Raw genomic sequence first — 23,117 nt, forward strand, 5'->3', positions numbered from 1 at the left:
AGTAAATCACAAATACTTCCTGGTTTCGTCAGCTGTTGGAAATACAGTGCCTTGTTTAACCATTTCCCGTTTATCTCTATATTCGCCAGACGCACATTATTGAAACCTGTTTGTAATAACGTGGGGCCGAGGCTATGGATTTCGCTAGCCTGAACAAAGAAGCTGTAGTATGGGCAAATTCGACCTCGTTTGAGCTGGTGTTAGCCGATGAAAGTGAAAGACGACTTGTGTTTACATCCGGTGAAGTCTCCTTCTTTGTCGTGTGTCCGGATCATAGCAAAGATAATTTTGTAAGTGAGACTGGAATCTGCTACGTCTCCGGGGAAAGACTTTCCAATGTACTACCACCCTTTACTCGAACTCTAACCCAACGCACCAGCCCCCCCCCCCCCCCAATTCTGTTGTATAACAGTAAGCGCCTTTAGGTAACTCAAATTAGCTTAACAAGTTATGCAAGTGTTCATTACTACACAGGAAAGTCTAAGATAACATCATAATTACAATACCTATAATAACATAAACAAGCAGCCTCTCGGCTGAGATAGCTCCGCTGTTAGCAATGCACATTTCAATTAAAGAACAGAAGATATCATTAGAAAATGAACAATAAGTATAGTATCAAAGCAATGGGACTTGCTGTTTTCAACAAGAATTCAAAAATATCATTTTTCACCATAAATGATTGTGGTTTTTAACAAGAAGAAAATATCACTTTTTACCAAAAATGATAAAAATATTCATCAAAATTAGAGAATTTAAAATATCATGAAATGAACAAATTTGAGAGTGGTCCACATGTAGTACCTATATACGGTATGTAATATCAAAGCAATTGGACTTGTGGTTTTTAACAAGAAGTTGAAAATATCACTTTTTACCAAAAATGACAAAAATATTCACCAAAATTAGAGAATTAAAGATATCATTACAAAATGAACAAATCTGCGAGAGGTCCACATGTAGTACCTATATATGTAATATCAAAGCAATTGGACTTGCGGTTTTTAACATGAAGTCGAAAATATCATTTTTTACCAAAAATGACAAAAATGTTTACCAAAATTAGAGAATTGAAGATATCATTACAAAATGAACAAATCTGAGAGAGGTCCACATGTAGTACCTATATATGTAATATCAAAGCAATTGGACTTGCGGTTTTTTAACAAGAAGTTGAAAATATCACTTTTTACCAAAAATGACAAAAATATTCACCAAAATTAGAGAATTAAAGATATCATTACAAAATGAACAAATCTGAGAGAGGTCCACATGTAGTACCTATATATGTAATATCAAAGCAATTTGACTTGCGCTTTTTAACAAGAAGTCGAAAATATCACTTTTTACCAAAAATGACAAAAATATTCACCAAAATTAGAGAATTGAAGATATCATTACAAAATGAACAAATCTGAGAGAGATCCACATGTAGTACCTATATATGTAATATCAAAGCAATTGGACTTGCAGTTTTTAACAAGAAGTCGAAAATATCACTTTTTACCAAAAATGACAAAAAGATTTTTTAATGTACTCCCACTTCTAATCCTAACTTGAAGCTAAGTTAAACATATGCGCTCGGAAGTTAAATAGTTTTAAACACAATTTAACCTAAAACTGCCATTTTCAACCCATTTTCGATACCGTTAGCAACCACAAATCAAAGAAAGCTTAGAAAAAACTCCTGTGTGCACATTAAAAATTAATTCAAAATTACTTAAACTTGAGATATTGATGGAAATGCAGAAAACTTATTATGCAAATAAGGTACTGTAGAATACTTTATTTTCGCTGGAATTAATTTTCGCTGAAAAGGCTTTTTGGGTGTTTTGTGTGAACCTTATTTTCACTGATTTTTGATGAGTTTAATGTGAAATATAGGAAAAAAAGTATATTCGCTGGGTTTTATTTTCACGGAATCATCCCTTCAGCGAAAATAGCAAAAATAAATTCCAAGCGAAAATAAAGTATTCTACAGTAACTAAAATGAACAGATTTTTATTATGAGATTTAAACATTATTTATCTCTTGAATGATTCGCTGATATCTGTAGACTGGATAAACTTGATACATATTGTAAGTTTAAAAATAAATTACTGTAAAATACTTTATTTTAACTGGAATTAATTTTCACCTAAAATGCTTTTTGGATGTTTTATATGGAATTTATTTTCACTGACGAAATGAATGTAAAATATAGGAAAAAAAGTATAGTCCCCTGATTTTATTTTCACTGAATTATTTCATCAGCGAAATAAGGAAAATTAATTCCAAGCGAAAATAAAGGATTTTGCAATGTGTTGCTGCATTTGTCTACCATGCCATAAATCTGTGGAGGGAAGCTGCTGAGCTACTCTACATTTGTACAGTGCTCAATTTTCTATTAACTTTTTGGGCCAAAGGCCTTTTACTAGTAATAAAGATCATTTAATGAAAGTAAAAAAAAAATAATAATGATCATTTATTATACATGACTACAATTTCTTACAGCATGTTTGGAGTGACAGTGAGGTCTGTCTAACATATTTAACAGAAGTCCAAGACTTTATTACGTCATGTAAACAAAAAACTTTAAGTGAAGTTCTTGAAAAAACAGCAAAATCGCTCAGGCCTGTAAGTATTTATTGTTTTCTAAATTTATTTTTATCAGTCTTTACCAGATCAATCTAACAACGTTTCAGAAATGCTGAAAGCAATTCATGTTGCAAGACCCATGGGTTTAGTGTAACATTTATAGATGTAGTCACTGCAAGCCATTTAATTTTAATTTAATTAATATTAGGATTTTATGCTAATCGTAAAGACAAAATTTTAGTGTCATTAAGACATCAGATAAATTATCACTGGTACGAAATTTCATGAATTTCACAAACAAAATCATAAAAAAAATTTCCTTACAAAATTAAAGCATTTCACCATACCCCCTTAAAAGACTTTAATGTATATTTAAGGTAGAAGCCTAGTCATAATTTTTGACAAAATTGGTCATCAATCGCATGACAATGTTCATTAGTTTAATATGTACAATCATGAAGCTAATGTCTCATGGTACAATGAAATAGCATTATTTTGTGTGTTACAGTTATGCTTTTTGAGAAACGTGTCCTAATATTTCTTGATCGAAAATTGCTATTTTTAGAACAATTCAATAGAACACAATGTTAAAGAAAAATTTTTAAAACTCAGATTTTTTAAATAATTCAGAACAACAAAAAGTACTCCATCATTAACAATATATGATTTTTTCAGCCTAATATGTCACCAGGCTAGATTTTGAGATATTGCATAATATCTCTGCCATAGGAACCTATGGTAAAAGTGTTATAATAGTGTCAAAATGGCTACTTTCCACTAAAATACAACCATCAATATCTCGAAAAAAAGGCTGGTGGCGCCCAACTTTTTTTAGGTCAATAACCTTATATTGCCTTGGAGTACAATTTATTGCAAAATGAATAAATTCTGGGTTTTTTAATTTATGAGTAGGCTTGAGCCTTCTACCTTAAGGTCTATGGTTTCACAATAGATTGAAATTTCTCTGTATTGTGACTGTAGTATGGGATAAGCTACTGTAAAAATCTATTTTCACTGACATTTAATTTCGCTATTTCAATACTTTGAATAATTTTACTGGGTTTTAATTTAGCGTATTAATGAGTTCTATTTTTATTTGACATGTTCACATGAAGTTAATTTAGCGGATTTCACTTATCGACGAAAATAGCAAGTTAAATCAAAGAAAGCTTAGAAAGAACCTCCCATGTGCTGAGAATAATGGAGACACATTAAATATAATTCGAAATTACTTAGCTGAAAACTAATTATGCAAATCAGAAAATTAATATGAACAGATTTGAGTGTAAAACTAAGGAGGTCTGCGCAATGTAACAGAAAATCTATGTTTCCAAGTTTAATTGAAATGTGATTAGAACCAAAAAATTATGAATTATTATGCTTATTAGGGAATTAATATGAACAGATTTTTACCGCAAACTAATTAGGTTTGTACATTGTTCTAGAGCATCTTTGTACTAAGTTTCATTGAAATGGAATAATTAGTACTTTAGATATTAGTGTGAAAGCTGATTAATTAATATGTACAGATTTTAACCCACAATTATCCAGGTCTGTCTATTGTCCTACAGCATCCATGTACATTCATTGATATGTGATGTTTAGTACCTGAGATATCAGTGTGAAAGTTGGTTAATTATGTAAATTAGGTGATTAATATGCACAAATATTTACCGGAAACTAATTGGGTCTGCATAATTCTAGATTCATTGAAATGTGATGATTAGTACTTTAGATATCAGTAGAAAAGCTGAAAATTAATTATGCAAATTAGTTAATTAATATGCACAATTATTTACCCTAAAACTAATCAGGTCTCTGCATAGTCCTAAAGGATCTATGTACCAAGTTTCATTGAAATGCGATGATTAGTACTTGAGATACCCGTGGAAAAGCTGAAAATTAACTAATTATGCAAATTAGGTGATTAATATGCACAAATATTTATCGGAAACAATCAATCTCTGCATAGTCCTTGAGTATGTAAGTACCAAGTTTCATTGAAATGTAATGGTCACTACTTATATCAAATGCTGAAAATTAAATAATTATGCAAATTAGGTAATTAATATGTACTGGTATTACCATAAAAACTATCAGGTCTGTGCAGTGTCATATGACATATATGTACCAAGTTTCATTGAAATGTGATGATTAGTACTTATATCAAATGCTGAAAATTAATTAATTATGAAAATTAGGTAATTAATATGTACTGATATTACCATAAAAACTATCAGGTCTGTGCAGTGTCATATGACATCTATGTACCAAGTTTCATTAAAATGTGATGATTAGTACTTGAGATATCAGTGGAAAAACTGAAAATTGTCTAATCATTATGCAAATTAGGTAATTAGTATCCACGGATTATTACCAAAAACTAATCAAAACCTAGCATTAGTTCAGAGCATGTATGTACAAAGTTTCATCAAAATCCAATGAGTGGTTGTTTAGATATCAGTGGAACAATCATGGAACAGCTAAAAATCAGCTAATTATCATGCAAATTATGTAATTAATATGCACGGATTTTCACCAAAAACTAATCAAATCTGCGCATATGTTCAGAGCATCTATGTACCAAGTTTCATCAAAATCCAATGAGTGTTTCTTTAGATATCAGTGGAACAGTCATAGAACAGCTAAAAATTAGCTAATTATCATGCAAATTAGGTAATTAACGAGCATGGATTTTTACCAAAACCTAATCAAATCTGCGCATTGGCCCAGAGCATCTATGCACCAAGATTCATCAAAAACCGATGTATGGTTCTTGAGATAGCAGTGGAACAGTCGGACACACATACACACATACACATACACACACACGCACACGCACACACACGCACACACAGACACACTAACTGCAAAGACTCCCATTATGTGCTTCGCACATGGGAGTCATAAACCAGCGAATAATTAATGCATTTACAGTATATGTAAATATATTTTATTTTTACTTGGAATTTATTTTTGCTGAAGCAGTGCATCAGTGAAAATAAAATCCAGCAAAAATACCTTTTTTCCTATATTTTATATTCAACTTATCAAAAATCAGTGAAATTAAGTTCTATACAAAGCACCATACAAAAAAGTCTTTACAGTAAAAAATAATTCCAGCTAGAATAAAGTATTTTACAGTACCATGATGTCATAAATATTATTACATATGTACTGCAGTTTATTTTGACTCGTCCTTGAAATCAAAATCGGTATTTCCACACCCCATATGCAAATGAGGTCTGAGAGCAAACAAAGTACCGGTAGTCCCTTTAGGAGTACCGTTTTTCAAAACATAGCAAAAATAAACAATATTTAGAAGTATGATATTTTTCCCTTGGGGTACATGAATATACTTGCCGAGGGGAATGGAATTGGAACAACAGTAATGGATGTTGATCACCTGGAAACTGAGTTTTATAAGTCTTGAAGGGCTCTCGGAAGATCCACCACAGTAAAATCAGCGATTACTATGGAGCCGCAATCATCAACTACGAGATCATGAGGCGAGAGGAGGTTTCTGCTGGTGACGTTGCGGCGTTACTCGGTTCAAAATAAAGAAAATGAGCTATGTTTTAACTGGTAACCAGGACTCATTCAATCCACGGTCAGCAAGCAACATCACAAACGAAGTTGTAGCGTGCAGCTCAGCGACGAACGCTGTCGACAAAAGCCATCCCGTCAGTGGAGTACTGCAGTTGCACGGCATGTTTACCAATTCTGTGGTGAAACTTTTAACTTTAACATACATGTAGACTGTGTATCATAGTCGTCCAGTCCAAATTCTGGTTCTGTCGTGGTCCCAACTAAACGTCCACGAGTTATATATTCGGACAGTGACTCAGATTAGACGTCTGATTATTTTATTTTCACACTGACAGTGAAATGCGTTCTACACTGACATGCGTTGCTAGGGCGTAACACTATCCTGGAACATATTAATAGGCAATAGGGTTCACCGACCTAAATGCCACCCGGTTTGTTGCACGTTCTTTCTTTAATATGAAATAATCAAATATGGAACATATGTAATAATAACAGTGATGTGGTGTATCCTGCGGCTGTATTTTTACTCGCGAAGCGAGTGAAAGTACAGCAGAATACACTGCATCTCGAGTGAAAATAACTTCCATACGCAACAAAAGCCTTAGGAAGGATGTGGGGTTCTGTCATAGTATTTATTTTCACCAATATTTAATTAAATTCACAGTTTTGACATTTGATATCACCAGGTTTTTTAATTCCACCATGTGTAAAAAAAATGTGATCAATTGGTGTTGGTTGTTAATTTATATGTACACAAGAACTGAGTGGCCGCCCAATGTTGTCAATATTTCTACGATCCAGTGTATTTCTATCATGTCCATATATACACATACAATGTACAGGTAATGGGACTATCAGGAGACAGTGATGAGAGCATGGAAGATGACGAGGATATGGATGATGATGATGTAGATGCGTATGATGACGATTATTATGAAATGGACGATGAAGATGCTGCAGGTGATACATCGATAAATTGTCATCAAGAAAGGTACAAGGCTCTTGTTACTTTATATAAAATAATGTATACTGTTAATGTTGATATTATGTACTGTTGATTACTTTATGTTTTAATGACTGTGGGAGCCATTATATATTTTGAGTCTTGTTAATTTTATGATTTTTGCAAACAAGCAAAAATGACGTAGTGACATACTTCATAGCACACAAATATTTTGTGTTGACCAAAAGACCCCAATCTCATTACACCTGAAATTTAAATGTTCTCTGTGATGCAACAATTTTGTAATAGAGCTGAAATTCCTACTTGAGATGTTTTCATTCTTTTTTTAGTAGACATGAAATATACATGTAGTCGCACTGAAATGATGCGACATGCAAAATCACAAAATATATATAATGCTTTTATAGTAAGATAAACACCAAATTGTAATTATACAGAATATTGTAAAAGGAGGTAATATGGATATTATTTTGGTGATTTATTTCTTCAGTAAAAATAGCATAATTATTGAATAATTAACACCTTGTGTTAATGTCACATGACTAGTGATTCCAGCATGCATTGCATCATGGAAAGAAACAACCAGGTGACACATTTGCCATGATTGCTGTATAAAATACATAATGGCAGACATTTTAGAAATATTAGCCACAACTGAAAGAAATAACAATATTTTGTTCCTGATGTGACAGAATATTTAATAATTGTCAATTCAGGATGACAAATACTGAGATGTTCCTTAAAGATTGTGTCCAATTTTTCCTTTGTCATCTCCAACCTTGAATGTATTTAAAACAAATCTGAAGACAATCTGTCATCGATGCCAATTTTTAACAGATACACTTTTTTCGCAGCAATTTATAAAAACTTTCATTACTGCTTCTCCACATTTGTCTTCTTCAAAAAGTATATTACACTAGACATAATTACTCTGGTAAACAGCTTTACATTCCATTTTGTGTACTTTATGAGATCTCCCAAAGTGCAGTTCTAGCAGCAATAATTTCACAAATGTACAACAAGTCCTCTACTGGATGATCACATTAAATCCAAAATAAACACACAGCACTAACTGCCAATCATGTTCTTGATACTTAATTGTCCACAATTTCTTGGATATCTGCAAGATCTTACCAAATCAGGAAGAATTTAGTTGGCGGAACGTTAACAGCGGACATGTTTATTTACATATCACTTGAAGATAATACAGTGACGTCAAAGCAGTAAACATCAATTCTTGGAGGGAGATGCCAAGAATTGTCTCATCCAATGTGACAATTACAATCCAATTGGAGATTAAAACATGAGGCAGAGTATGACAAAAATATATTGTTAGATGGTCGATCAATGTATTTGTATATTTTATAATAACATTTGGTTTCATCTCTCCTAATGTATGGTGCAGTCAGAATGACATTGGTGCCACAGCTGATGATTTTTTTACTGGTGATGGAAGCCCAGTAGCTATACACAGAATATTGGCAGGTAAAGCCGATTTACATACTTTTGAACAATGAATTGTATCACTCAGAGGAGTTTCGTTTCTGGCCGCTAAAACAAGCAATTTAATGTCTTTGCATGTCATATCGGCATACATTCACAGTTTTTTGTTGACCATTAGAAATATGAATCAGAAAAAAATTAGTCTTTGCAGTTACCCTGTCTGTATGTATGTCACTTTTTTTGTTCCACCATTATCTCAAGAACCACTAATCAAATTTTGGTGAAACTTAGATGCTCTGGGATAATGCGCAGATTTGATTAGGTTTTAGTAAAAATCCATGCTCGTTAATTACCTAATTTGCATTATAATTAGCTAATTTTTAGCTGTTCTATGACTGTTCCACTGATATCTAAAGAAACACTCATTGGATTTTGATGAAACTTGGTACATAGATGCTCTGAACATATGCGCAGATTTGATTAGTTTTTGGTGAAAATCCGTGCATATTAATTACCTAATTTGCATGATAATTAGCTGATTTTTAGCTGTTATTCCACTGATATCTGAAGAACCACTCATTGGATTTTGATGAAACTTGGCACATGGATGTCTAAACTAGTGCGCAGATTTGATTAGTTTTGGGTAAAAATCTATGAATATTAATTACCTAATTTGAATGATAATTAACTGATTTCAAGCTGTTCCATGACTATTCCACTGATTTTTGAAGAACCACTCATTGGATTACAATAAAACTTGGCACATGGATGCTCTGAACTAATGCACAGATTTGATTAGTTTTGGGTAAAAATCTGTTAATATTATTAATTACCTAATTTACATAATGATTAATCAATTTTCGGCTTTTCCACTGATATCTCAAGTACTAATCATAACATTTCAATAAAACTTGGTACATAGATGTCTTCTGACACTGCACAGACCTGGTAGTTTTTAGGGTAATATCAGTACATATTAATTACCTAATTTGAATAATTAATTAATTTTTAGCTTTTGATATTTCGAGTAGTAATGATCACGTTTCAATGAAACTTGGGACATAGTTACTTGAGAACTGTGCAGAGACCTAATTAGTTTTTTGGGTAAATATTTGTGCATATTAATCACCTTACTAGCATAATTAGTTAATTTTCAGCTTTTCACCTGGTATCTCAAGTACAAATCATCACATTTCAATGAGACTTGCGACATAGATGGTCTAGGACTATGCAGAGACCTGATTAATTTTGGGTTAAATAATTGTGCCTATTAATTACCTAATTTGCATAATTAGTTAATTTTTTGCTGTTCTATGGCTGTTGCACTGATGTCTAAAAACCACTCATTGGATTTCAATGAAACTTTTAAAGAGTACCCATCACATTTCAATGAACCTAGGACTATACACCATATTAGTTTTTGGTAAATATTTATGCTTCTTAATCACCTAATTAACATAATTAATTAATACTGATATCTCAAGTATTGATCATCACATTTGAATAAAACTTGGTAAATAAATGCTCTAGGATAATAGACAGCCTGATTAATTTTGGGTTAAAATCTGTTCATATTAATTCTCTAATTAGAATAATAATTAATATTTTTTGGGTTCTAATCACATTTCAATGAAACTTGGTTCATTGTGCAGACCTTATTAGTTTTACACTTAAATCTGTACATATTAGTTACCTTATTTGCATAATTAGTTTTCTGCGTTTCCATCAATATCTCTAGTACAAGTAATTTTGAATTAATTTTTAATGTGTTTCCAATACACTCAGCACACGGGAGTTCTTTCTAAGTTTTCTTTGATTTCTGGTATTTGTGCATGTCAGTCAAAATTGTGCACATCACAGCTTCTCAATTTTCACCTAGCCTGTATCATCAAAGATGGAAGAGAAAGGTATATTAAGGGGAAAATGCCTGTCGTCATCGTCGTTGTTAATAATTGTTATTGTGTGCACAATAACTTTACTAATTAAATTCTATTCCAAACTTTATCAAAACTTGGTCACCTAATTCATCAGTATAAAATCTTCTCTTAGTATGAATGACAAATGTCCTGCGTAAAAATATCACGCAAAAATTGACAAAATCTGATAAATTATTTTGACTGTTTCTACTTGACTGATCACTGGTGATACCCATTCAAAGGTCACTGATCTCATTGAAAATATGCATTGTTGTCTGTGTTCAATGAAGCAAATCATTTATTACTACCTTATTACCAAACGCTTCAGCGTGGTATTAAGATTTTGTTTTCAGGCTTGGGTGGTACCAAGGTGGAAAATGGTTGCACATATGGGGGGTAATTCCTGGAATTGCAATAGAGAGGGTTCAGGCCGAAATACATATATATAGTGTTTCCATGTTTCGTCTGATATTTCTGTGGTATTCTGCTGCTGTAAATAATGCAAGATTTGTTCCGAAATTCAGTGTGTTATGTGCACTCCAGGGTTATTCGTTTTTTTGCTCAAAACACCCCTATTTTTTAATGGCAGAGTCGAATAGTTTCACTCCCACTGGGAAATCTGCATTGTTACTTGAATGAGAGCTAACTAAACACATTTTCCTGACCGGCGAAAGTGTATGCAACAGCCAATTTTAACAGCCTGTCACGTGATTTTAGTCTGAATGTCAACATCAAAAGAGGCTAATCCATTTACGCAGGTATAACTGGGAATAGAATATGTGAGGGATTGTATCAACAGAGATGTGTATAATGAAAAGTAACATCTATCCTTCTTTTGCATCGCTGAGCATTTCTGTTTTAGTATACTGGTTTGAAAATGTTGAATTTGCATGATTTGCAATGTGTTTTTTAACTGAAACTCCCCTATTGATCGAATCCCAGGTTTGAAAGAAAACGGCACACCACGTGATTCGTTTGAATACAATGGTGAAGGCATGCAAGCATGACTTACGTTGTCAGCAGTAGTCGCTGAGCTTCACGCTACAACTTCACTTGTGATGTTGCTTGTTAGCCGTGGATTGAATTAATCTTGATTACCGGTTAAAATGTTGCTTATTTGGCGTTGGTGATCTTTATTTGGAACTGGGTAACGTCGCCAGCAGAAACCTCCTGGGATTTTGATGTTGATGGTTGCGCCTCCATGGCAATCGCTAATTTTACTGCGGGTGGATCTTCCAAGAGCCCTTCGGGGTTTATAAAACTCATTCAACATACATAAAGTTCTCTCAATCGTAGTAGTCCATGTGATGTACACCTAATATGCCAAACATGTTGCTGAACGATTTTGCCAATGAAAACAAGCCGGTTGGCGATCCACTCCACTAAAAAAAACTAGCAATATGTTTTCGGCTGTTGCCATGGTAGGACATGAACGTGAAGCTAACGTCGGTTTATAACTAAAACCGGGCACCGTATACAAAGTTCGCAAAAAAACATTCAGTCCTTAGAAGTCATTTTATTTTATTGCTAGGACGTATGCTGTTGTTAGGGATTGGTCAGTTACTTCGGCCTGGGGGTGGATCAGTAGGGGGGTTACCCTGTTTTTGATTTTGCGAATGGGGGGGGGGGGGTCACCCTGTTTTCCACAATTCACACACGCGCTTATGCATATATTTTTTTAAATTTTATTTCAGAACAATAGATTAAAAAGTTAATCGTACAAATGTGTTCTTAATAACTATTACCCATATTGCCTATAAATTTGTTGATGCAAAAAATGTTATAGGCTAAATATTTTGGGGTTGAAGTTGACAAATAACTAACAGATTATGCAATGCGGCAGAGACCCATGCAATTATACAGTTAAGTTTTGAACACATCCCAAGTCCATGTGATATCAGATTATTTTATTTAAAGTCTGAAGTCACCATTGTATAAGATATTTACTGGATTTATCCAATTGTAGCTGGAGACGGAAAAACACAGCAATTAGTACAAAGAGCAGTGACAGTTTTTGTTCAGCAAATCAAAAAAGTTAAATGGATTCATGTATATAAATAAATAGTTTTTTTGTTTTTTTAACTTTTAAATATGCATATTTTGCTCTGTAAAATACCAAAATCCAACACAAATTTATACAAAAATCAAAGTGTCCTTTGTTTTCATAAGCACAGACTGTGCTTCAGGTGTAAAGCTTTCCTGGTCTATAAGATATGAAAGATATATTAAATCCAAATTAGTTTTCAAACCGCCTAGATTCAAATCCTCTTTTCCTATCTTATAAGGGCGTTTATCAAGTGAGTACTCCACAGCTTTGTTTTTATTTACTATCTTTAGCAGCGTAGATTTCCCTACTTCCTGCAGCCTTTTCTGTAGTCGTTTTTTGGCTTTATGCTTCCCCTCCCCTCCTAAGGTGACTGGTCTATTAAATGCAAACACTAAAAATTACGGCAAACCACGATATTTTCAATGCACATCATACATTTTGAAATCATGTCAGAGCCAAAACTGTTAATGTTTCTTTGTTTTTTCGGGGGGGGGGGGGGGGGGGCAGCATGTTTTAAAATATAATGTTAGGGGGTGGCCCACTTTTTGTTGTTGATAGGGGTGGGTCAACTGAGATTTACAGCTGACAAAATGGAATCTGCCGACCCCCCCCCCCCCAGGCCAGAGTAACTGAACAATCCCTTAAATTTATTATTTCCAACCGATAGTATTTTCTAGATTGCAGGCATCATTTACAGTTCATTCAAAGTTCAAAGTTGCGTCGGGATTACGTTGATACAGTGTAACAATGTCGGCGTCGGTGATCTCTTACCGGTGTGCAACGTAGCCAAAATAAAAGGCATGAATACAAGACTAGTGGGAGGTGTAACAATGTCGGCGTCGGTGATCTCTTACCGGTGTGCAACGTAGCCAAAATAAAAGGCATGAATACAAGACTAGTGTAGGAGATACATTTCCTGATAACTAGGGTGAAGGTGTGACCTACCTGCTAAGTTTGAGCGAAATCAGCCAAGCCAAACAAATCACAGAAGAAATAATACGTGAAAACACTAGAAATCACACACACACACAGATACACAAAATTAAATTGATTTTAAGGGCAATCCAAGTGGAGCGAATCGCCAATACCATGTTCATTTGCATATTGACCGTGAAAATACCAAAAACATCATTGCATGGGTGATATGCAAATTAGTTTTAGTCAAAATAAGTTACTGCTTAGAAGTACCATTACTGTTGTTCAAATTTCATTTCACTCGGCAAATATATTCATGTACCCAAACGTAAAGTATCGTACTTCTAAATATTGTTTATTTCTGCTATGTTTCGAAAAACGGTACTCCTAAAGGGACTACTTTATTCGCTCTCAGACCTCATTTGCATATGGGGTGTGGAAGTACCGATTTTGATTTCAGGGACGAATCAAAATAAACTGCAGTATATATGTAATAATGTGGAATACTTCCTTTCACTGTGAACATTTTTCCGCTAAAATAAATTCCAGTGAAAATGCCATTTCCCTCATACTCTATTGAGACTTGACACAGCACAGTGAAAATTTGATTCATACCGTATGCTTGAAAACTTTTCATCGAAAATAAATTAAGTGAAATTCTGTGTGATTTCATGAGAGTTGAAAATGAAAAAATTATATGACACCCAACCCTACCACTCCATACACAATGTAACCACACCTCAAAAACATCCTTTCACCAGTGTATTCTATTTGAATTCAGGAGAAATTTAAATAAACAAATTATATGACAACGAACTTAATTATAATTTCAACCTCTAGTTCAGCACTGATTAAATAAACTACCTCGTCTTTATGCCAACTTGAAGTTATTCAATGCCTACACCAGTGACTTCAAAATCTATGTTTCAATTCCAGGAATTTCACTTGCTATTAATTGTATGGGAGTGCCAGTCTTTTATTTTCTATTGTAATGTCAATTTCTTGTGATTACTCGGAAAATGAAGCTGTAACCACAGACCACAGTGCTGCAACTAAATCCTGGTATAAGCACCGGTTAGGCAGTCTTGAACTATGCATGTGAAGCCAGCTGAGAGGTATATCCAATCCTATAGATTTCTCATTGTTTGGTAACTATTTGCTGCAAATGCAACAAAAATCAATATAAAAATATTACCCACACAGCATTCTACAGGTTACTTGTACTAAAATATATTTGTACTAACAAATTTTCACTTGTGGTCCTGTTAGACTTAAAATACACCACGAATATCCATTTTTGAGATATAATTTTTGGTATGTGTTGATTCTTGGATATTTTTAGTCCCCGTTCGGATGAAGTCCGAAAACGGGGACTTATAATTCGGTCTATGTCCCTCCGTGCGTCTGTGTGTGTATTCGTGTGTCCGTCCGGAGTCATATCTCAGAATCCCTTGGACCGATTCCGTTCATTCTTTGCATGTGCATAGTACTTTATGTGGGACATATGCACATGCAGTGGTTTAGCGATTTGATTCAAAATGGCCGACTGGCAGCCATCTTGTTTTTTGAAAATGTTTTATTTTGGACATGCTTTGTCAGTTTTCATTCAAACTTGGTACATAGATTATATATGTTAGGATACATGTCCATGATGATTTATTTCACAATTGGATCAAAGATGGCCGACTGGCAGCCATCTTGTTTTTTGAAAATGTCGTATTTTGGACATGCTTTGTCAGTTTTCATTCAAATTTAGTACATAGATCATACATGTTAGGATACATGTCCCCGACTGTCCGTGAGTTCCTGAGTCTGTTTGTCCGTGTGTCTGTCTGTCCGTGCGTCAGTCTATCCAACGTCATATTTCAGAATCCTATGAACCGATTCCGTTCATTCTTTGCATGTGCCTAGTACCTTATGTGGGACATATGCACATGCAGTGGTTTAGCGATTTGATTCAAAATGGCCGACTGGCAGCCATCTTGTTTTTTGAAAATGTTGTATTTTGGACATGCTTTGTCAGTTGTCATTCAAACTTGGTACATAGATTATACATGTTAGGATACATGTCCATGACGATTTATTTCGCAATTGGATCAATGATGGTCGACTGACAGGCATCTTGTTTTTGTTTTTTTATGCGATATTTTGGATGTGCTTTGTCAGTTTTCATTCAAATTTGGCACATACATGTACTTTATACATGTTAGGACAATTTGTTTCAAAATCTGGTCAAGGATGGCCAATTGACAGCCCTCTGACTTTTTGGCCTTACTACTATATTTCCACAATTTATGTACCATTTTCATTTGTATTTGGCACATACATGTACATCATATATATCAGTGTGTTTCATAATCAGATCAAAGATGGCCCAATAACAGCTGTTTTTATTTTTGGCCGTATTACTACTACACGGAACACATGTTTTGATGTAAATAAACAATCTGTTGTATACGCCACTTGATTCCTGAATGTTTATATTTTTATTACCAATAATTATTTATTAATGTTTATTACTTGAAACTCACCTAGTGCTTCCTGACCAATCAGAACACTCTATTGCTGGACTTCATAGAGATACACTAAATGTTTCAGAGTCAAACTCAAGGCCAGAACAAGGATCAAGTCAAATATATTTGTTCTCAAGTATTGTCTTAAGATTATAAAAGCATAAATATTCCAGAACATTTTATGCAGGTCTTTAAGTCTTTCAGATGATAAAATGTCTCTGATTGTGGCCTGGGTATTTTATCTTGAATCAAACTTTATCTCATAAGATTCTCATACTAGGGCGTTACCCTAAACTCAGATCTCCCAGTTGGATCTACACTACATTGTACCGTATTTATCCGGGTATAAGCCCAGGGTCTTGAATATGGAAAATTGCCAAAAAGAAGGGGTGGGCGTGTGCCCGGATATGACCTCAACTCCATTATTGTGTCAAAAGTGGGGGATGGGCGTTTGCCCAGGCATGGGCTCTTACCCGGATAAGTACGGTATATGTGTTGAAATAAACAAAAAGTACACATTTAAATGAACTGGCCCCTTGAGAATATTTACAGACTTTCTTTCCCTTGCAGATTTGAAACATCTCAAAAAGAGTGAGGGTAAATTTGGAGTGGAAGGTGGACCAAGGGGTGATAATCTTTTTATTTGGGTGAGTTCTATTCATCTACTACTTTTTCTGGTTGCATGTGCTCAGTACTAGTATTCATTTGGTGATAGCGCCCTCTGGTGTTTGATATTATTGTACAAATTATATTTTTGTAATATGAATTTTTACTGAATTTTAATAAATTGAGAGAATTCATAGGCACTTGTATAAAATTTGGAATGTGTACAGTTCACAAGGGATTATTATAATCCTAGAGCTTACTGTAAAACATGTTGAAAAAGCAACATGCAATTTTAGCGAATTGTTGTAAAATGGCGTAATAGCGAAATGTTGATTTAGCGAATCTCTCTTGTTATTGTTGATTTCCTATTTTCACAATACTTGTCTGTCATGCGCCAAAACAAATGGGCAGTTATCACCTTCATAAAAACAATGAAAAACTCGCAATCATAAAAAAATGATTCAACAGGAATTTGAAAAAAGCGGGTATGGTTGCTGCGTTACATCCAGAATATTGACCTTTTATATTGGGACTAAAAAATTTCCGTAATAATATATCAATATCACTTCACATTTATTTATTTTCTTTGAAATAATAACCACAATAAATACGTTTATTTTTTTGTGTTAATTTACTTATCAATAAAGTGTATCTATCATGTCAGTATGTTTTTTTTGTGTTGTTTACCAAGTGTGTGTGGAGAAAAAAAAGACGTTGTTTGGCGGCCATTTTGAATTTATAACAAAGTCATTAGCAAATCAGTTCTCTCGCTAAATTTGCTAAAAAGACATGTTTTACAGTAATTCACAAAGCCATAGTTAACTTGTATCACCTTTCAAAAAATAAGCCTGTGATTTTTTCAAGATACATATCCAAGTAAGAATGTGATGTTCAAATGGAGATAATATAATATATATCTTTTGTATGAAAACTAGTTCTTTAACCAAAGTTATTTTTTTGTTTATTTTCAAATCTACCTGACATAAAGATTTAAGAAAATTTATTATCAACAAATTTTCACCTAAAAAGTCCCAAAAAAATAAATGACTTGTTTTTGAGCTGTGCACGCATCAGTTCAAAAGGGGACAACTCAAGACTTTAATTCTGGTTTCAGCAAAAGTTAAATTGCAACAGCAACATAAAAAACACACATAAAGAACATCTCCTAAGAATGAAACAAATTTTTTGTTGTTCAGTTTGTGTTTGTGTCAATTTAAATAGGAATGATGTAATGCACCATAGATGTTGTACCATATCATGTTTCATAAGTGTTCCATGCAATGTATACAATAACTGTAAAGTAAATTGTCTGTTTTCACAAAATGTGATCATGTGATAGTGCCATGACTGTGACACTTATTAGTAACCCTGAAATGTGTTATCTTTTGTAGAAAAACCTAAATCGGCAATGAACGATTTTATAATATAACTTTTCTCTCTCTTTTACAGGATGTAAAACTAAATGATTTTGATCCTAAAACAAAGTTGGCAAAAGATTTAAAAATTTATGCTAAAAAATACAAAAAGACTGAAGCTATTTCTTTGGAGATGAAGTTTCCAAAAGATTATCCAATGTCACCACCCTTTGTGCGGGTAATAAGCCCAAGATTTAAATTCCTGACAGGTCAGTCACGAGGAAAACCTTGTGTCAGAGAGCAACTTGGCTCGTCTGGGGCACACTGCTGCAAGCCAAACATCTATATTTCTTACGTACAGTAATTTTGTTTGTTTTACTGGTTTTATTTCTTTTGTCATTAAGTTCTGTACTTGCTGTGTAGAATTACAAGTGACTGGAGTCTCTACGTACATTGATTTTTAATTGGGAGTGCTCCAAGATAGGATTGGAAAAAAAGGTCCAGTGAACCCAATTCAGTGAAGCTATGTAAATACTGATACACTGTGACATATGATCTGGAATATATGAACACAAAATGTCCTTAATGTTATTTTCTTAGTAAACTAAACTACTAATTCCAGGATGATCAAAACAATTTCAAGTATATATGAATCATATTATATGCGTATAAATTAGTATGTTAAATATACTAGAAACAGAAATCACCCCTTACTGTTAAGGGTTCAGCAGGTAGTCAAGAAATTAATTGTATAAGTGTTGTACATTGATCTCTCAATAAATATAGAAACTGCAAACATATGCAAGTGATTGTTTATTTCTTTGTAGGTCATATCACCATTGGTGGTAGTATCTGTATGCAGTTATTAACTAAATCAGGCTGGAGACCAGCTAATGATATTGAAGTAAGTATACAATTGATTAATATGCGTGTCTGTGACATAATTAATAAGCATATTTAGCCTTGTGTGTAACCTCTTAAGGTCACACATCTTGTTAAATTAAACTTTAAATTACTGTGAAAAGATTAATTATTCACTGGGTTTTAATTTTGCTTATTTCGCTGACTGGAAAATGCACTAAAATAAAACCCAGTGAATATGTAAAATTTAGCATAGACCACATTATCTAAATGATAAAACCATGAATTTAAAACCCACTGAATATGCCTGAAATCGTTAATCAGCCAAATTTGAACCCAGTGAAAATTAGTCATTTTAAAGTATGATATAAAGTACCAATATTATATTCTTTGGAGGGGGAGGAGATTCACTACTACAAGTGGGAATTTATTTAGTTTGGAAATTATAGAAGTTATATGACAACAGTATCCCTGAAAAGGCCAGAATGTGGTACCTTCAGGGGTCATATTATTGCTGGGAAAGGATTGACCAGCTTTGTTATTAGTCCAAGAAAATTGTTCAGCTTGGAATGTGTCTGAACCCCTCACTAGTATGCAAGAATGTAGGAATGTACCAAGAAAATTGTTTTTCTGGAGTAAATTGTAGTGTATTGTACTTATGAAAGGTCAAAAAGTGCATGGAGATTTTATGAAAATTTGTGGATGTTAACAGAATGATGTCGTTTGGTCACAGTTGCGCAATAAATGATGGACTATTTTTGGCGTAGCTATAAAATGTGTCACCAAAGTACTCACACGTGTGCATGATTCCAATAGTTTGTGGTGTGAAGAAACGCCATTAGAAAATAAGTATTGTGTAATTTGTAGTGAGAATGTATTCAAATAGATTTATGTTTATGAATCTTGTATTGTATATATATAATAAAAATAGTTTATGAAAATGTTTTTTTTTATATTTTGTCGATGGATTGAATTTACAAATGATGAGTTATTTTGTAATACCATCACTCGAATTATGTGTTACGAATTTCTGATAGTTTAGACTTTGTGTTCTTGCGAACGGGAAGACATTTACTGGTGTACAGTGGACATCGATAGACGCCAACGTATTTCGAAAGTTGTGAAATCATAGTACTGTTTTGGCATTATACGACTTGCAGTTCCCTTTTGATGGATTTTGTGTGACTGGCCGTGTTATCCATTTTAAGCAAAGTTTAAATTGCCATTTTCACGCTTCGCCATAACGTGGAGTATGCACAATTGTTCGTCCCCAATGCATTTAAAAATCCCTTTGGATTTAGGGGACTTTGTGTGACTGACCGTGGTGTTTGTAAACATTAGTTGAACTGTAGTAGTGTGTAATAAATCTGCCATAACGTGGAGTTGCCATCATCGTCTCTTGTTTACCAACTCATTTAAATACGTTTGTGTTCTCGACTGAAGTGATTTCTATTTACTTCGTCTGTTATAAATCAACTGTATTAGCTTACTTTGAACGTCCTATTGCCATCGGGATTATGTCTACTACACTCGGCGGTGTAGTGCGTATCGATCTTCTTGTATGAAACGCATCCGCACCCGGAAATCGACAGCAAATCGGGATGGTCTTGTCACGTAATTTCTTACCTTGTTCTTGACCGATGTACGCTTGGCTATGAACTTCCACATTCCCACGCTAATGGGAATATTGCATCGTGGGTAATACTGTATTGATCGAGGTGAAACAAACATGGCTGCCGTAATGCTTGTCGTTCGACGATTTCTAGACATCTCGACCCAAGACACTTCGACCCAAATGGGACATCTCGACCCAGACACCCTGGGAATCTCGACCCACCGCATCGACCCTATCTAAGTGTGGCGACGCGAACCTCTATCTAGTTCAACATTGATAATGTTGCTCTTTGATAACTTAAAATTCTCGCGATATTGCGTAACGTGCTGTATATGAATGCTGCGTTTGAATGAACGACATTTATTGATTCGAAACATTGAAAACAGGGAACATGATCGAACCGAACCTTAAACGCAAATCGACCGCCATCTTTGGTTCTACCATTTAACGCGGTGGGTAGGTGTATATAACGTAACATCGATGTGACCATGGAACTATAAGGGGTTTATAGTTCCATGATGTGACACACGTCGACACGGCAAGAATACATTTCCTCAGTACAGCATTTTTTATTTTGTACAGCAAAAATATATATAAGGCGACGGGTCGTCCGAAATAGGTGGGTCGAGATGTATAGGGGTCCTGGGTCGAGTTGTCCAATGAAAAAATTGGTCGAGATTTTTTGGGGTCGAGATGTCCAGCACCCTCGTTCGACTACGTCGCTCGTGTTTCTCTAGACTGGTGCAGTCGGGGCGATTAATTTGTTTTTGTAGTTTAAATAAAATTAAATAAATTGCGAAATGGAGGTGTTAGCACAAAATCCCTTGTAACTGCGAATGATTTCGCGCTAACACCTCCATTTCGCGATTTTTTTTTATTTTATTTAACCTACAAAAACAAATTAATCGCCCCGACTGCGCCAGTCTAGTGTTTCTCTTCCTTTTCTGTTTTCTTTGATTTGGCTGTGGCCAGGCATTTAGTCATTGTCAACTGTTTTTTTTCGAAATGTTTGATTGTCATAGTAACATTACGCTAAGTACAATTAAACGCCCGAGTTGAACAGTAGTCATTTCTAAGGTTCAAAATAAACGAACATGATTATTTAATTTAGTTTAATTCCTTCAGTTAAAAATTGAGTTTCCAAAATAAATAAATATTAACACGTACGTCGTACCCTCATGTATACTACAAGTTTTCATTAAAACAAAGTCAAAGTTTATGAAATTGCTTTTCTGCCTGTTCGCCAATCCATTGCTCCAAAAATACACCGTTAAATACTCTTATTTTCCCAGCATCGAGATGGCTCTGCCAACTCTTGTTATTTATTATTTGTCTGTGTCATTGATCGGTCCACGTATGTCTATTATGGTATCCAGCAACTTGAACTGTTCAGGCACTCTGTTTGTGTTGGTAGCCACTTAATAATTGCCAAAATCACTTTTTACAGAATAAGCCCACATAACTTCATCTATAATTAGATATTATATTTGTATAATATGATAGTATGTTTCTTGAGTTGTACATGTAATGATATGTGTAATTGCCATCAAAGTTTCATTTATTCACATGAATATAACAATTTCCCCACCACAATTTTATAGCCAAGTTTTGCATGTTTTTCTGTATTTTTTTTTAGACATAATCTTACATTGCTTACAGAGCTTGATCAAAATTTTTGAAGAAAATAAAAAAAATTATGTGGGTTTGAATTTGTGAATGGTGGCAAAAATGGACTTTGGTATTTCATGGGTTAATCAGTTAATGGGTTAATATTGATTTTTTCTCAGAGTATATTAATTCAGATACGATGCGAGATAATGTCTGACCCGAATGCACAGTTAGATTACGATGCTGATAAGGAGTATGACGAAGTGGCCGCTAGACAGGCATTTGAACGAATGGTGATGAGGTATGGATGGAATAAATGACTGAAATTACCACCATGATAAAACAATTCACAGCGTCAACCACATTCGCACATGTGACCTTACAGAGTGACAAAGTTTGTTACCTCATTGGAAGAATCTCTTCATTGGATCTTGTTTGCAGTATCTGGTAGTAAAGCAAAGTTTTAGGTTCATCTTGGATCAGGCTTTCCTTTCTGGGGCACAACGTAAACAGCTGCTAGAGATAGGTCTTGTAGCAATGAACATATAATTCTTGCAAACACCCTCAAAGGCAAGCGGTTGTCATGGCATGCAGTGTTCAGTGTGGGAAAAATGCATAGTTTGTTTACATTTAAATTCAAGCATATGATTTACATGATGTGGCTATCAAAAATGAATGAACAAAATTAATTTACATTTTTCAAGTGTTGTATGTTTGACAGCAATCTCATCACAGTGAAACAGTGTAGCCCATGCATGGTAATTCAATAAACAACCAAAACCTAATATAAGAAATGAAGACTCCTGATATTTGTATTAAACCATGGACTGTACGAAAAAGTGAGGATGTGCAACTGTGGCGAAGGAAAGCGAATAATGCACCATGTGATGTCTGGCACTTTGTATTCCATTATGTAAGCACGATGACATTTATTAATTACTTTCCATCATGGTGTCGTATTTTCTTCATTAAACTGGTTGTATATTTTTTTATAAATCATACTACTGTAAATTTATGGTATGATCAGTCATTGTAAAAGAACATGCTTTGTGTATTAAAAAAAAAATTAAAATATTTGAAAAAAGCAAAAACGTGCCCTAGTGTACTTAATAGACTAGACGAACACCTCAAAGTACAATGCAGTAGTG

At 34.1% G+C, this 23,117-nt stretch overlaps 1 protein-coding gene across 1 annotated transcript; it reads left to right on the plus strand.

Annotated features, from left to right (window-relative positions):
* Window positions 1-26: 26 nt before the first annotated feature.
* Window positions 27-23,060, plus strand: LOC100378100 (uncharacterized). Its single transcript, XM_085499938.1, has 8 exons — window positions 27-290; window positions 2,494-2,616; window positions 6,969-7,117; window positions 8,496-8,575; window positions 16,495-16,571; window positions 17,980-18,154; window positions 18,713-18,789; window positions 22,149-23,060. Exons 1-8 carry the CDS (start codon window positions 135-137, stop codon window positions 22,287-22,289), a joined length of 978 nt encoding a protein of 325 aa, XP_085356064.1. The 5' UTR covers window positions 27-134; the 3' UTR covers window positions 22,290-23,060.
* Window positions 23,061-23,117: the final 57 nt, after the last annotated feature.

This window comes from Saccoglossus kowalevskii, chromosome 6, assembly GCF_978046115.1.
Source record: "Saccoglossus kowalevskii chromosome 6, keSacKowa6.1, whole genome shotgun sequence".
Lineage (NCBI taxonomy): Eukaryota > Metazoa > Hemichordata > Enteropneusta > Harrimaniidae > Saccoglossus > Saccoglossus kowalevskii.